General features: G+C 43.8%; 1 protein-coding gene across 13 annotated transcripts in view; it reads left to right on the top strand.

Moving 5' to 3' along the window:
* The window catches only part of Magi1 (membrane associated guanylate kinase, WW and PDZ domain containing 1), a 657,940-nt gene that overhangs the window by 598,693 nt on the left and 43,183 nt on the right, over positions 1 to 16,064 (top strand). For all 13 annotated transcript variants that reach the window (XM_047532133.1, XM_047532132.1, XM_047532135.1 and 10 more), the window contains one exon: positions 12,627 to 12,658. In XM_047532133.1, the coding sequence (XP_047388089.1) occupies positions 12,627 to 12,658 (32 nt within the window). The remainder of the gene's footprint in view (positions 1 to 12,626; positions 12,659 to 16,064) is intronic.

Below are 16,064 nucleotides of genomic sequence, written 5' to 3'. Positions count from 1 at the left end.
GAGGCCAGCCCTTAAGCAATAAAAAGCAATTCATATTTGAAATGCAGGTTTAGAAATGACAAGTTGTCAGTCTGGTAGTGGAGGGATCTTGTTTTCTATTTCTTCTTCTTAGAATTTCTTCTTCTTAGATGTCCATGACAGTGGAGTGCATTCTGACACATCATACATACATGGAGTGTGACTTCCCATTCTCGTGGTTGGACATGGTGTGGAGTCTCACTGGTTGTGTGTTCATATATGAACATGGGAAAGTGATGTCCATTCATTCTTCTGTCTTTCCCATTCCCTTCCCCCTCCCTTCCCTTCATTCTTCAGAGGTAGAAGCATTTTTAGATCACCCTGTTGGCAGCACCCTGTTCTCAAACAAAGCAATCCAGCCTACATTGCTCCAGAGAGCCTTCCGTGACTCACATAAGACAGACAAAATTCCACCCTGAAGAAGTGGAATAGTTCCTGGAGAAGAAAGATCTGCTTTGTCCCCATGGTACATCATGATGAATGGTCTTTTTAAGTTCTTTTGTTTGTCGATCTGAGGAGAAGATGCCATAACTCACTCTACTGACCAGCACCATCCCCAACCACTTTCCATTATACAAAAAAAGTCACATAGCCAGATGTGGTGGTGCACGCCTATACACTCAGCAGCTGAGGGAGGCTAAGGCAGGAGGATCACAGGTACAAAGCCAGCCTAAGCAACTCAGCAAGACCCTGTCTCTAAATAAAAAATATAAAAAGGGCTGGGGATGTAGCTCAGTGGTTAAGCACCTCTGGGTTCAATCCCTGGCACACACACAAAAAAAAGGCCTGTCAGGCAACAGCTGGATAAAGCTTCTTCTCACTTTGAAACCCTTTCACAAGGCTTGGTTGTATAGCTTTGAAGACTTGCTTCCTGACCCCAGATCAGAGACTGATCTTAGTGTGTTTTTAGCATGTGCAGCCCACCATGATTCATGATTTCAGTACTGTGACCTGGAGTAGAATATCAGAGAAATTGGTTGAATCTACGTAGATTCCCTTTCCTTCTGTTGAAAAGAACTGACTTCTTGGACTGCGGCCTGGGGCTCAGTGGTAGAGCGCTTGCCTAGCACCTGTGAGGCACTGGGTTGGATCCTCAGCCCCACATAAAAATAAAGAAAGTTATTGTGTCCATCTACAACTACAAAAAGAAGGAAGGAAGGGAGGGAGGGAGGGAGGGAAGAAGATAGGAAGGAAGGAAGGAAGGGAGAGAGGGAGGGAGGGAGGAAGGAAGGGAAATGAAGGAAGGAAGAACTGGCTTCCAAAATCCATGCCACCATTATGGCTTTCAGATGCCTTGACCCACTGACCTATTGGTTGATGATGGTAAGTCCCTGTCGTCTGTGAGGCTGTAGGAAAAGTTTTCTCCATATGTGTTTTATGTGCGTGAACAACTGTGTTTTCATACTTCCAAAATAGATTTAGTACCTCTGAATGAGGACGTGCTGTTTAGTACTGAATGGCATTAGTGCGACATGAGACCAGTTCTCCTTGACTGCTCACCTGATGGTGCCGTCCAATTCCACCTTCCGTTTTCCCATCTGTAAAGTAGGATGTGAGAACTTCCCTCAAGAGCAGTTCTGAAGCATAAATGTGCATCAAAGACAAGCTCTCAATACTTATTATTTTTGTACCCAGCCCTTTGATGTTTTATCTTTTTTTATTTTTCTTCTCCTCCTCCTCCTCCTCTCCTTCTCCTTATCCTTCTTCTTCTTTATCTTTTTTTATTTTTTTATTTTTTATTTTTAAGTATGGGGATAGCATCACACATGCCAGCCAAGTACCACCCAGCCCTTGCTTTTAAAGATCCTTAAATGAGAGAAGGTATAAGAACATATTTCATATGTTTATTAATAACCTTTTTTAATTTTTATTTTCTTAGGTGTAGACGGATACAGTAACTTTATTTATTTATTTATTTATTTATTTATTTATTTATTTTTATGTGGTGCTGATGATCAAAACCAGTGCCTCACACATGCTAGGCAAGCACCACCCAGCCCTTGCTTCTGAAGATACTATAAAAAAGGAAGAAGAAGAAATGAGAAAAGAACATATTCCTTTTTTTTTTTTTTTTTTTTTTTGGTTAGGTTTGATTTGGTTTTAGGGGGGTACCAGGTGTGGAATTCAGGGCACTCAACTGGGGAGCCACATCCCCAGTCCTATTTTGTATTTTATCTAGAGACAGGGTCTCACTGAGTTGCTTAGGGCCTCACTTTTGCTGAGGCTGGCTTTGAACTGGAGATCCTCCTGCCTCAGCCTCCGAAGCTGCTGGGATTACAGGTGTGCGCCACCGTGCCCGGCTCCTTAGGTTTTTAAATCGACAATAGAACCATCTTTCCATTTCAATGACACCTTTCTGAAGTGACCTTTTTTTTCTGAGGCATTGCGTGAATAGGGTCTTTATAGTCTTTCCACAGCCCAGGTATTAATGACTTTGGGTCCATCCTCACCCGTGTCAGTTCAAGACTTATGACTGGTAGGTGAAAGGCTCTGTAAACCATTAGCAGCCACCTGCCTTGCAAGTTATTTATTTTTACTGGGGACATATTTATTAGGCTGTATGTATGGTATAATTGAAGTGGACTTCTCTGTACATGTAAAATCTGCACAACTGCATTCCTTAATCTTCACCAAATGCCAAGTGACACAGCATTGGCAGCTCCGTATGCAGGACCTCCAATGTCCAATCGTCCCTCTAAATTATGATGGCAACAATATTTCACAGTGACCATTATTAGGTCCCCAAAGCAAAGAATGTCTTCCTGTTTTTGAAGCCATTAGATCTGATAGTCCTGTTCTTGGCCTCTGGTATCATATTTGCATTGAAAAATTACACTGCAGAGTTGATGATGGTATTTGGCTAGAGGAAGGAGGGAGAAAAAAATCAAACACGTCCAAACTAGGATCGTTTTTCATTTTGTTTAATGGATTCAATTTTGTGATATATAGTGTTTGTAAGATCCTGCAGTGAAAATGTACCCAGGCTTAAGCTTAGCCGTGAGTTTCCCCTGACACCCTTAGTTAGCTTAAAAAACCTTAAAAATCATCACCATAATTCAGTCAGTCATTCCTCATGCATGTTGATCCCACCCCTGTGATAAAATGCTGGCTGTCCTTCAAGTTTAGCCCCTCCCCTTTAACCACTTTTCCACATTGGATTAGATTCCTTTTTTTTTTTTCCCCACCCAGTACTAAGGATTAAACTTGCCAGGGAGTTGTACCACTGAGCCACACCCCCAGTCCTTTGATATCTTTTCTGGGTACTCCTAAGAGGAGCAGTGGTGATTCCTTCTATCCGGGCACTTAGTGCTCACCACTCTCTTGCTTTGCTTCTTTCTCCATTAAAACAGGCTCTGAACTCCTCCAGGGCGGGACCATTTTCCATTTACCTTTGGTCTCTTCAGTAATGCTTTGCTAGGCCTGTGGCAGAGCTTAGTAAACTCTGTGTGAATGAATAACCGCATGCATGTTTCCTTCTCACGATCCAGCTCTCTGCTAAAATACTGTTTCTTTAAGAAAGACTTGCTTATAAATGGTAGGAATATAGGGGAAAAGGTCCACTCACACATGGCTGGTGGAACTGAAAAATTGATGCAACCACTCTAGAAAGCAGTATGGAGATTCCTCAGAAAACTTGGAATGGAACCACCATTTGACCCAGTTATTCCACTCCTAAGTTTTTACCCAAAGGACTTAAAATCAGCATACTACAGTGACACAGCCACATCAATGTTTATAGCAGCTCAGTTGACAATACCTAAACTATAGAACTAACCTAGGTACCCTTGAACAGATGAATAGATAAAGAAAATGTGGAACATATATAAAATGGACTATTACTCAGCCATAAAGAAGAATGAAATTATGGCATTTGCTGGTAAATGGATGGAACTGGAGAATATCACACTAAGTGAAATAAGCTAATCCCAAAAAAACCAAAGGCCGTATGTTCTAATATGCAGATGCTAACGCACAATAAGTGTGTGTGTGTGGGTGGGTGGCTAATAGAAGTTCACTGGATTAAACAAAGGGGAATGAAGGGAAGGGAGGGAGATGGGAATAGGAAAGACAGTGGAATGAATGGGACGTCACTTTCCTATGTTCATATGTGAACACACGACCAGTGAAACTCCACACCATGTCCAACCACAAGAATGGGAAGTTACACTCCATGTGGGTATGATGTGTCAGAATGCACTCTACTGTCATGTAGAACTAAAAAGAACAAATACATTTTAAAAAGAAGATTGCCTGACCACCAGGCATGACACATCTCTGCCTCCTGGGTACGGCCTCTGTTCCGTTCTCCTTCCTCACTGTCACCCCAGCCTGTGCAACTAATTGCGAGGTCATTGACTCTGGGCTTCCCACAGATGGCTAGCGCAGTGAAAGCAGGTCATGTCCGTCCTCCTTCATTGCTGTGTTTCACGCCAGCTCCTGGCACATAGTAGGCCCTCAGCACAATTTGGTTACAGGGGGAAATGTTCCCTATTTTCCTTCCAGTCTTGGGTGGGAAAAGTGAGGGCTGACCACTTTTTCCTGTTTCCTGGCCTGTCCCCAGCACTGATCAGTGAGGACAGCTCAGTTTAAATCTGCGTCCTGGTTTACATATTCTGAATTAAGCCACAAGAATAATCCCAAAATCTGGCTGGTAGGGAATAGTGCAAGTGGTGCCTTTTTTGTTGTTGTTATTTATTATTATTATTATTATTTTAGTTTTAGATGGACACAATGCGTTCATTTTATTTATTTATTTTATGTGGTGCTGAAGATCGAACCCATGTGCTAGGCAAGTGCTCCACCACTGAGACACCACCCCAGCCTGGCCTTTAATGCTCCTTGTCTAGAGCCGCTGGTTTGCATTCCATCAGCTCTGATTGGCTGGGGGAGTCCAGCTCTGATTGGCTGGGGGGAGGCCAGCTCTGATTGGCTGGGGGAGCCCAGCTCTGATTGGCTGGAGGAGTCCGGACTGGTTCTCGCCTGTTTTCCTTCACCCTTCACACCCATCTCAGTGGTCCGACTTTTCTGGTGCAACCTTCCCTTTCCCTCATTTCCCTTTGTCTGATCCAGTGGATTTCTATCATTCCCCTCCCCAACCTCCCTTGTTATGGGAGACAACATTTGACCTTTGGTTTTTTGGGACTGACTTATTTCACTTTGCATGATAGCCTCTGGTTTTATCCACCTACTGGCAAATGCCAAAATGTCATTCTTTATGACTGAGTAATATTCCATTGTGTATATAGACCACACTTTCTTTATTCATCTGTTGAAGAGCACCTAGGTTGGTTCCATACCTGAGCTGCTATAAATATTGGTGTGGCTGTGTCACTGTAGTATGCTGATTTTAAGTCCTTTGGGTATAAACTGAGGAGTGGGACAGCTAGGTCAAATGGTGGTTCCATTCCAAGTTTTCTGAGGAATCTCCATACTGCTTTCCAGAGTGGTTGCACCAATTTGCAGTCCCACCAGCAGTGTATGAGTGTGCCTTTTCCCCACATCCTCACCAACATTTATTGTTGCTTGTATTCTTGATAATTGCCATCTAACTGGAATGAGATGGAATCTCAGGGCAGTTTGAATTGGCATTTCTCTAATTGCTAGAGATGGTGATCCTCATAATTCTTTTTTTAAATGTTCCCTTTAGCTCTTTGCAGGAAAGGAGGAGAAGCTAGCAATGAAACTTCACTTTCTGCTTGAACATCCTCATGGGCCCTTCCGTTTGCATATATGGTATTTCACACATGCTGTCTGTATTGAAGGTGAACACTTAGCTGAAGGGAACCTCACCTGACGAACTGCTCCAAACACCTTAACCAGGTGCTTGGACAAGGTTCATCTAACGTGAGGACCACAGGCTCCAGCAGAGTGGGGATCTCCAGGTCACTGGTAGAAGTTTCAGACACTCCCTGACATATAAGTGTGTGCTTCTGTGCAACTTGTTTTCAGTCAAGGTCATGACCAAATAATGTAGTCGCATGACCATTTGAGTAGGCAAGGCAGTCATTAAGCTGAGTGAGAGCTAGAACTGTCTCCAGTGTGTTAATCCCGCACTGCACTCAGGCCAGGAAGCAGGTACCGTTGTCCAAGCACACAAAATATTGGCTGCAGTCTTCAGTAATGCTCAGCTGTTTACGATTACAGCTGCATTATCTGCAAAATCTAGAAAAACTGGAAGAGATGAATAGCTCACTAATCCTACTGTTCAGAAACAGCATCCTCATCCATTTCCTTTCATCTTTGGATGTATGATATATGTCAATAATATATGTCAATATGGATTCATATCTACTTTTTAACAATGCATCTGTATTTTCATTTCTATTTTACACTGCTTTCCAGAGCATATAACATTACTGCTTTCCCTAATCGCTAAATAGTCTTCATTGGACTCATTTTTAATGGATTCATAGTTTTTCTTCTTATTGATAATAAGTCTGTTGGCTTTGTCCTTTGCCTTTAGAAGTTCAGATTGTTTCCAGTTTTTATCTTCTTTAAATAATGCTTTGCTCACTGGTCACAGTCGAGCATGCCTTTAGTCCCAGCAACTTGGGAGGCTGAGGCAGGAGTCTTGTGAGTTCAAGGCCAGCCTCAACAACTTAGCGAGGCCCTAAGCAACTCAGTGAGAGGCTGTCTCTAAATAAAATATTTTTAAAAGGGCTGGGGATGTGGCTCAGTGGTTAAACACCCCTAGATTGAATCCTGGTACCAAATAATTAATTAATAATAATAATAATAAAATAATGCTTTGTTGAACATATTTTCATATGAATCTTTGTCAGACTGATTTTTGCCTTAGCACAAACTCTAATGTTGAGTTTACTGAGTTAAAGTCCACTGTAGTTTTAGGATCCTTTCTATTTAGGGTTACGTATGAATTTCAGAATAATAGAGAAGACTCTTGGAATCCGAGGTGACAGTGTGCTCGGGGTACACTTTTCCTCTTTAGTGTCTGAGACTTGTGTCTGTGGATGCTCCCTGCCCGCCTCTCTCTCCATCATATGTACGGTTCCTGCTTCGTGCACCCTGTATTTCCTGATTGAGTTCCAGTACTTTTTTTAGTCCATTTTGCTTTGCAAAACTCTATAAAGAACCCCATGCGTGCAGTGTCATGTGGATGAGTGACACAGCGTCGTTCGACTGTTCCTTAGGAGGGAACTAAAATGTTTCCATGACAGTGCTGCAGTCTAGGGACCGGATGCTAAGGAGAATGAAAACCCAAGGGGAAAATTCAAATTGATGACACGGTATGTTCTTTATTGTCTGTCCATCTGCTTGGTATGCCACAGAGACTTTGGAGTTCACCCTTTCAAAGCCCTGAGCACAGTTTTTCTTGATTCTTAGGGGCTGGTTGGCTTGCTCATTTCCTTTAAACCTGAGGGACCTTAGGTCCAGAGAAGTCCAGGCTCTGTCCCAGCAGCTGGGGTTTTGGCCATCTGCAGGCTGAAGTGACAGCTTTGCTTTTGGCTTCCTTGGTAGCTGTTGCGAGCTCTCCCGCGTCTCCTCTCTTCCCACTGAGTCAGTAGGACCAGCCCAAGTCTTTACCTAAACAGTGCTTCACAAACCTGTGTTCCTTGGGGGAAAAGAAGCAACTCTTGAAAGATGCAGAGATCCGTGATAGCTCGAGAGATTTACACAGGCAATCAGCTGCTCTGAAACGTGCTGCTTGTGTCTTACTTAAAAAGACACATAGACCTTTGTTGATTGTGGTATCTGTATGTACATGTGCGTTTAGAAGTAAATGACACTTTTCTGGTTATAGAAGATATTAAAATCGGTATTAAAGCCACCCGTAACCCCATGAGCCAAATAAAGTACCGTGTCAGTGTTTAACCTTCTAGTCTTTGTTTGCAAGTGCATCTAATTCTGTTTACACGTTTTTCATATGAATTATTTGTGCCCAACCATTACACAATTTTACCAAGAATAATGTCCTGCCATTCAGTTATAGGAGAGCACGGTTTACGGCCTTGATATTTAAAGAGAAAGAGAGTCCTCTTTGTAGTGTTAATTGGTCAGGTCCCTGTCACCTGAGAAGTCACCATTTGTTTTCCCCAGGGGAACACCTCGTTCATGGGGAGCTGTAGAAACTCAGGTCCCTAGATTTCTCACTTCCTTAGGTCCTACTCAGGACTAGTGCTTTGAACATAGCTTCCCTGTAAAAGTTTTCTGGGATCCCTTAGAAGTGACATTTGCTGCCGTCTGGGTGCTAACAGCAGATGGTGTCTGTCCCGCCTCTTCCAAAAACTCCCTGTCCGTCCCCCTGGGTGGCCCGGATGAGCCCATTCAGACAGGTGTCATGGCTGCGCTCACGCTTCCCATGTGAGGATGTGCTGTGATTTATCGAGCACAGACCTTCTGCTGCCACTGGGTGTACGGAGGACATTTGTCAAAGAAAAACCATGAACGGGCCACCAAGAGCCAGCTAAGGCTGCCACCTGTGGCCCGTCCAGAGCCGGGGGGGCCTGCTGCTAACTCCACACGCAGCTGCAGCCCATGATTCCTAGGTCCTGGGCAGTTTTGCCCATCAGCGACCCTCTGAGTTATGTTCCGATAGGTCTCCCTGCTTTTTTTCAGTCCTTCTGAATAGTTCTGGCTAAAATAAATTATGAATTGTAATAGAAGGTTTGTTCCAGCATTCATATTTATTAGATTTTAAGATTTAATGACCATATGGGCCTAAAACAAATGTTTGGTTTCTCTCTTAAAAAAGCAGTCAAGTGGAGTCTCTTCATGTGAACTATTTAAATATTCATGTGTGGTCATAACCCACTTTGGGGTCCTGCAAAAGGTGGGTGGCTTTCTAAAACAAAGGTTTCCAGCAAGTGGCTAACAAAGAGAAAACAAAGCCTCCTTCAGATAACGAGAGATTTTCTTATTTGTTGTAAAATGCAGCGTGGGCCAGTTGAGCAGAGACCTTTTGGAATGTTCCATGGCCTACTAAGAAACAGACCTTAATTGGTCACCCCACATCTTTCCCTTACTTAGTAGTTGGGTTCCTCCCGACAAACTAAGACATGCATGAAATTTGATTTCAATTTGTGATCCCCCTTTCCTCTCCTGTCCTCCCTCCTCCCCTCTTCCATACCCCCGTATCTTTCAGACGGGTTGATTTTTATATAGTTAACAGTGGAAGGGCCATTAATTAATTTGTTTGTTTTTCAATTAATATTTTATTGCCTCAGTGAGAGGTGAATGCAGTTTTTTTTTTTTTTTTTTTTTTTTGTGGTGCTGGGGATTTGAACCCAGGGCCTTGTGCTTGCAAGGCAAGCACTCTACCAACTGAGCTATCTCCCCAGCCTGAATGCAGTATTCTTGAAAAGGAATTCTAAATAAGGCTAAAGTACTCTTAAACCAGTACCTCTGATCCCCACTCTTCCTTGCTCCAGGAGAAATATCCCTGTCACGTTTGGTGGGGACATTCACAGAAGGCCAAAACCAGGCGTGTGTGAACAACTGTCTCCTGCTGCCCCTGCATTCTGTGGCTTGCTGTTTTAACCCCATGTTATGTTATGGAGGTCTTAAGTGCTTTTTGGTTTTGGTACCAGGGATTGAACCCAGGGGCACTTAACCACTGAGCCACATCCCAAGCCCTATTTTGTATTTTATCTAGAGACAGGGTCTCGCTGAGTTGCTTAGCATCTTGCTAAGTTGCTGAGGCTGGTTTTGAACTGGCGATCCTCCTGCCTCAGCCTCCCGAGCCACTGGGATGACAGGCGTGCGCCATGGGTAGCCTTCAGTGTCCTTACCTGTCAACTGAGCTCATTTCTCTGGATCTATATAGAGTGTTCAATGGGTTGGTCACCTAACAGTTTATATAAACCTTCCAGTGGATTCCAGTTTTTCTTTATGCCAAGAGTACTGCAGTAAGCCTTCCCCTGAAGGCACCTTGGATGGGGTGTGTGTATCTGTGATGAGAAGGAGAAGTGCCCTTTATTTTATTTAGGTATGAACATCTTAAGAGACTGGCCAGAGTCTCACAGATAATTAGGAGACCGTGGTTTCACCATCTTTCCCTGACTCCACCTACCTCGTTGGAGATTTCTGATGCATTTTTGTGCAAGGTCGTTGGGATCCTGGGCAGTCAAGTTTTGTAAAAGCTAGCTGTACTGAAACCTGGTTTATTACCCTTAACGAAGAATGATTCAATTAGGGGACTATCTGAATTGAACAGTGCAATATAATATAATTTTGAGTGTAACCAGTGATCCACACTAATATAACTTCATATAATTTCTTACAGAAATCATATGGATAAACCTGAAAATGCCTAATGATTATTTTAAGACTAGGACATATCAGAATTGTTCAACCCATTCATCTCTATAGGCAAAATATTTCTCCTAAGTCTTTTATATATGTGAATATGTTTATCAAATGGGTTTTTTCCTGGTTAGAGCAAGATAATCATTCCCCTTCCTTTCTGAATGATGTCAGTGAGCCAGACAAGATAAGAGATTTAGATGTTAGAGGTGGGTCAGGTAAAAGGCTTTTAAACTACTGGGTACAGTGGCCCACGCCTGTAATCCCAGCAGCGTGGGAGGCTGAGGTAGGAGGATCTCCAGTTCAAAGCCAGCCTCAGCAACTTTGTGAGGCCCTAAGCAACTCAGTGAGACCCTGTCTCTACCTAAAATATTAAAAAGGACTGGGGATGTGGCTCAGTGGTTAAGTTCCCCTGGGTTCAATCCCTGGTACCAAAAAAAAAAAAAAAAAAAAAAAAAAAGAAGAAGAAGAAGGCGGCTTTTAAACATTTTCTCTTATTTATTGTAGCCATCTTGGGAAGTGAGTTATTTCTGTCTCACCTCTGGAGAAACTGAGGCACTGAGGCTCTAACATGATATGCTTAAGGTTGCTTGAGTTTTGCCTGAATTGCAAAATTATATATATTCTTTCTACTATGTCCAATAATCCTTCCATGGTGCTGGGGATTGAACCCAGGGCCTTGGGCTTGCCAGGCCCAACTACCAACTGAGCTATCTCCCCAGCCCTCAATAGTTCTTAAATGTGGTCCTCAGACCTCTCGCATCAGAATCCCTGGGAAGAGTTGATAATACTGCAGATTCCTGGGTTCCTGGGCCCCTGAGGGTGGGGCCTGGGGTTCTGCATTTTTAAACAAGGAACCGATTGTTCCTAATGCACTCCAAAGTCTGAGAGCCAGACGGTGCTGACCTCATTCTGGTGTTGTGAGGAGTCTCTGTGCAGATTGTCCCTGATGCCTCTCCACACGAGTAATCTTGTCACGCCTCACTTGCAGTGGGCACACCAGCGTTGCTCCCCTGGGTGACTTCCTCCTTCCTCACCCACTTCCCTTGCCTTGAATTACTTGTGCTGAACTTAGCCTGGCTCGCGGTTTGACAAGTCACTTCCCAACGAGTTGACATCGTCACAGCACTGCATAGGAATCAGTTTCAGAAACGAGTTGAAATTTCTCTTGCAGAATCAACAGATCCCAAGTGTATCTTTGGCACTTTATATATAGAGACAGATGGAATCTGCATTTCACATTCTAACCCCTGCTGCACGAAAATAAAAAAATAAATTAATTAAAAGAGGTGACAACTTGTGAAAATGATCACTTTTGAAACACTGATATGTGCCTTATTTTCCTTTCTCACCTCTCTCTCTCTCGCACTCCAGGGGTGACACATTCCCTGTGCCCCTAGTTGCTACTGAGTTTCCTAGAAGTGCAGAGATCACTGGTCCCTTTTAGCTTGAGCCCTCCCACTAAGCACAGGGTTTGGGGACAGCCAGCCAGGCTCAGTGGCCACCGTGCTGTCATTTGCCTTTCTCTTTCTCCATTATTGTCTTTCTGTTCTCAGCTGTGTGTAATTTTTCTCTTTCATGTCCAATGACATGCTTTCCCCTCGAGGGGCTGGACTGAGCCCTGGTCCTTTCTAACAAGCTGAGTAGGAGGTTGGTTGGGTGACTGACAGGCATCCAGACGTGAGCTGATGATCAGGAAGGCTCCTACACCAACTTGGACTTGTGTTCCTATTTTATCCTCCTCTGGCAAAAGAGCATCCGTCTTTGTTTTGGTATTGAGCTCATCCAAATAAAGAAGGCAGTTCCTCTCCTAAAAGACACAGAGAGGAAAAAAAAAAAAAAGACAAGACAGAAAGGGGAAAAAAATTTAATTTTAACCATGCTCTCCTTTGAAACTAAATATATACCCCTTCCTCTATCCTGATTGGTCTGCTTCGATTGACAAGTGGATCGTGCTGAAAGGAAATATCCTGGACTTAATTGTAAGTTAAGTCTCTCTTAATCCAGAAGAGCATTTGAGATTCTGTCCAAGTGTTCAATTTCCCAGGCCGCTGAGGTCTGTGAATTTCTTTTCCCAACCCCCAGGCTGCTGCTGCAGTACAAGTCAGCATAGCTAATGCAGATAGATCTGCCTCTCGCTCTCCTCCTCGGCTTTGATTCGATATGAACAGCCTGGTAACTCCGATGCTGGGGAGAAATCTGACATAACTCTGCAGATGGCTAGGTTGCCATGAAACACCTGGGGGTTGTTCTTTAAGAAAAAGGTAACATTTATATGCTAATGATCTCTTTCCCCCTTGTTGCTTTTTTTTTTCTTTTTCTTTTTTTTTTTTTCTTTTTTCCAGGGCTGCCAGTTCCCAAGAAGAGCCCAAAGTCGGTAAGGACTTGTCAGCTACTTGGTGCTTGTTGGGGGTTGGGGGTGGCGCTGGCGGTGGGAGGGTACGCGCGGTCGGTCGGTCGGGCTTCACTTAGCTAAATGCGTTTCCCAGTGGCTGGGAAGCCAGGAGCCAGGGCTTCCTTTGATTAAGTTCTGGGGATCTGTTTGGTATAGATGGGTGTTTGGGCTTCTCTTTTAACTAATTCATGGGCAAAGATGAAGGCGCTGGAATAAAGAATGCATGCTAGCACCTTCTCCCCACAAATGGATCACAACTCTCCTTCCATTCGATGAGTTTCTGAGCGGGTTTTAACTTGGTACAAATGCTATTGTTTCCTTTGGGAAAAAAATAAAAAAGGGCCACCTGCTCCCTGGGTAGCTCTGCTCTCAACTGGTGTTTCCAGCCCGTTCACATGGCTACTCATTCTCTCCCTGAGCTTTTTTATGCACGGACTGATGACTTATTTGCAAAATAGAAAGCCTGTAGGAAGAATTGCTCGGCAGGGTGAGCTTGTCCATGCTCAGGTGGAGCAGGGTTTGCTGCCCCAGCACTGAGAATAAGACATTTCCTAGCTGTGGAAATGTCCTTTGTTGCTTTGCTGGCTTTAGCGGCATTGTGCTGCAGGTATAGGATTCTTTAAAAAAAAAAGGAAAAAAAAATCAATGTTTTGCTGTCCGTTCTAATCTGGTTTCCCTGAAGATGCATTACCTACTTGACGTGTTAGCTAATGGCTTAGAGGCTATCGTGTGTTGGCTTGGTGGTATGTGCTTTCGCTCCTGGGGCACTAACAACAAATTAAAATGCTACTCCAAAATTCAAAATCTGGAACTCTGTATAATTGATCCCAGGGGAAGAGGCTTTCTCCGATTCATTAGCATTGGGATCTAGAAGGGGACTTCCTTGTGACTTAAAATGATTGCGGCGGGGGGGGGGGCAGATGTCAGTTTCGTGCACCCAGGAAAGAAGGACCTTTAAAACTTTACATGCTTCCAGTGCTGCGGCTGGATTCTTTCCACCTGTCTCCAAGCATGGCAGCGCAAAGCAGAAGTTTATTAAGAGGAGAGAGGGAGCTTCCTGCATTCCAAAGCCCCACTTCTAAGTTCTCCAGAGAGAAAAACCTGCAGTCACTGATGTGATGCTAGGGGCATAGTGCCGTGGTGATGGGAAGGTCCACTTCAGGGCTGCTTTCCCTGTCAGTCTGTATTAGGCAGGGATGTGCCAGTCAGTGTCCTCACGGGAGCTACAGAGATGCTAAGGCATGTGCATTTGCGCATGTGTGTCCCCCTATCCCTTGCCTGTAGTCAGAAACCCATTCAGGCTTTAGAAAAAGAGAAGTGAATCTGGAAGATGTGTCCATGAGCTCAGGTTAGTGTAAGCCACCCTTTTCCCTGCCCCACCCTCAGCCATGCTGGGCTGATACAGGGGTTTGTTTTACACACCCAACTTGGCCCAAAGTCTTGACGAGAAGCATGCTGGGGAGACATAGCAGTTTGGCACTGGTCTCATGACCAGAGGTAGCAAGGTGTTCTTCTATGTTTTGCTTCCTCTTTAAATTTACTGGGCAAAAGGCAGCTCATCTTCCCCATAGTGTTTCAGAATTACCTGGTGAACCCAAAGGGTATCAAACAGGTACAAAGCCTGCATTCAGCTAGTCGGTGAATTGCCCACTCCAGTTTATGTTTGCAGGAGCCATGTCATTAGCAAGCAGCAAGCCAATTACTCAGGCTGCATTCCTAGGAAAAAAAGCTCTCTTAACTGCTTTGGCCACAGTCTGCTGGCTCTTAATTACCACAAGCTAGCAGAGTGGTGGCTGCCGGGTTCTGAAAGAACAAGCCCCCCAACTTGGGGCTTGCCCTCACCCCGTACCTGTGCCAGGACAGGGATGATGGTTTTCGCAGCCTTGCTGGTAGACTCTGGCAGCTGCCGCACAGAATTTGGGGGCTATCAGCCAAGGTGTGCTCTTGGCAGTAGAGCGTCGCTAACATCTGTGATCAGTGGGAGCTCTGGACAGGTGGGTTGAAAGCCATTTCCCTCTCCCACGCGGAATCTCACTGATGTCCTGCCAGAGAGACAGATGACGCTGGGATTTTCTGGTGGGGAATCCACAAGGAAGCTGGATGCCCTGGTACCTGAAAGTCACTCGGTCATGACAGATTGGGTCACTTATACAGGCTGCATAATCACAAGCACACTTATTGTGCCCGGGCTGTGACTCGCTCAGATTTGCCAGCAGCTCTGTGAATATGGTTTCTGAAGCCAGGACGGTGGGGTTTGGGTTATGTTTTTTTCTTAGAGGTTGCTGACTTGATTGGCTTTCTCGGGTGACTGACAGCTTCCTTTTGCTTTTCACACCTTTTTTTTTTTTTCTTTTTTAATGTTTGCAATAATTAATTAGTCTTTATTAGAGCAGAATGTCTTATTTCCCCTCCTGGATAGTCCCCATAAGCCCATGCTTACTGAACATCTTCACCTACTAGATTTAGTGTGAATGTTGAATTTGTGATTTATAGCCTCACTGGGGACAGTGACTGTGTCTTAATAACATTGTATTAATTTAATATCAGAACTTCTAGAATATCAGGGATTTTTTTTTTTTCTTCCAAACAACAGAGAAAAAAATAAGACATATTTGCTGTCGGGTTTTAGATCTCTCTAGAAAACAGATTCTCTGGCCCAACTTAATCATCCTGACTGAAAAGTTACTTAACTGAGACCATCAGTCTAAATCACACATGAGGACTTTATGTCTGAGAATTTAAAACTACCAGGATCACACCAAACCCTGTATTTTAAGTCACATCCACCTGGGCTTGCCTTCTACTTCCATTTCTAACTTTTTTTCTTTCTCTCTTTCTTTATCTGTCCATTCATGTCTCTCTGTATCCATCCATCCATCCATCTATATGTACTGCCATCCTTACTTATTCATCTTTGATCTACTTACCCATCCATCTGTTCATCCATTTATTCCATAAACTAATATTAAAAAAAAACTATCAAATACTGGGCACGGTAGCTCACACATGTAATCCTAGCAGCTCTGGAGGCTGGGGCAGGAGGATTCTAAGTTCAAAGCCAGCCTCAGCCACTTAGAGAGGCCCTGAGCAACTCAGTGAGACCCTGTCTCTAAATAAAATATAAAAAGGGCTGGGGGTGTGGCTCAGTGTTTAAGCATTCCTGGGTTCAATCTCCAGTACCAAAAAAAGGAAAAAGAAAAAGAACCTATCAAGTGTCAGGTTCGGTGAGAGACACTGGAAATACAATAATAAATACAAAGGTTTTTGAAGCTCATAGACAAATAGCGTATTGATGACTCCATTCATTGAAAAGGGATTTGTTTTTGGAGTTTCCCAGAGTGTTGTATGCTTCACTCTATCAACAGGTATTCACTGGGTGTCTTCCATT

This window comes from Sciurus carolinensis, chromosome 17 (assembly GCF_902686445.1).
Source record: "Sciurus carolinensis chromosome 17, mSciCar1.2, whole genome shotgun sequence".
NCBI classification, from domain to species: domain Eukaryota; kingdom Metazoa; phylum Chordata; class Mammalia; order Rodentia; family Sciuridae; genus Sciurus; species Sciurus carolinensis.
Note: the sequence above shows the minus strand (reverse complement) of the source record. Positions and strands in the feature narration are given on the sequence as shown.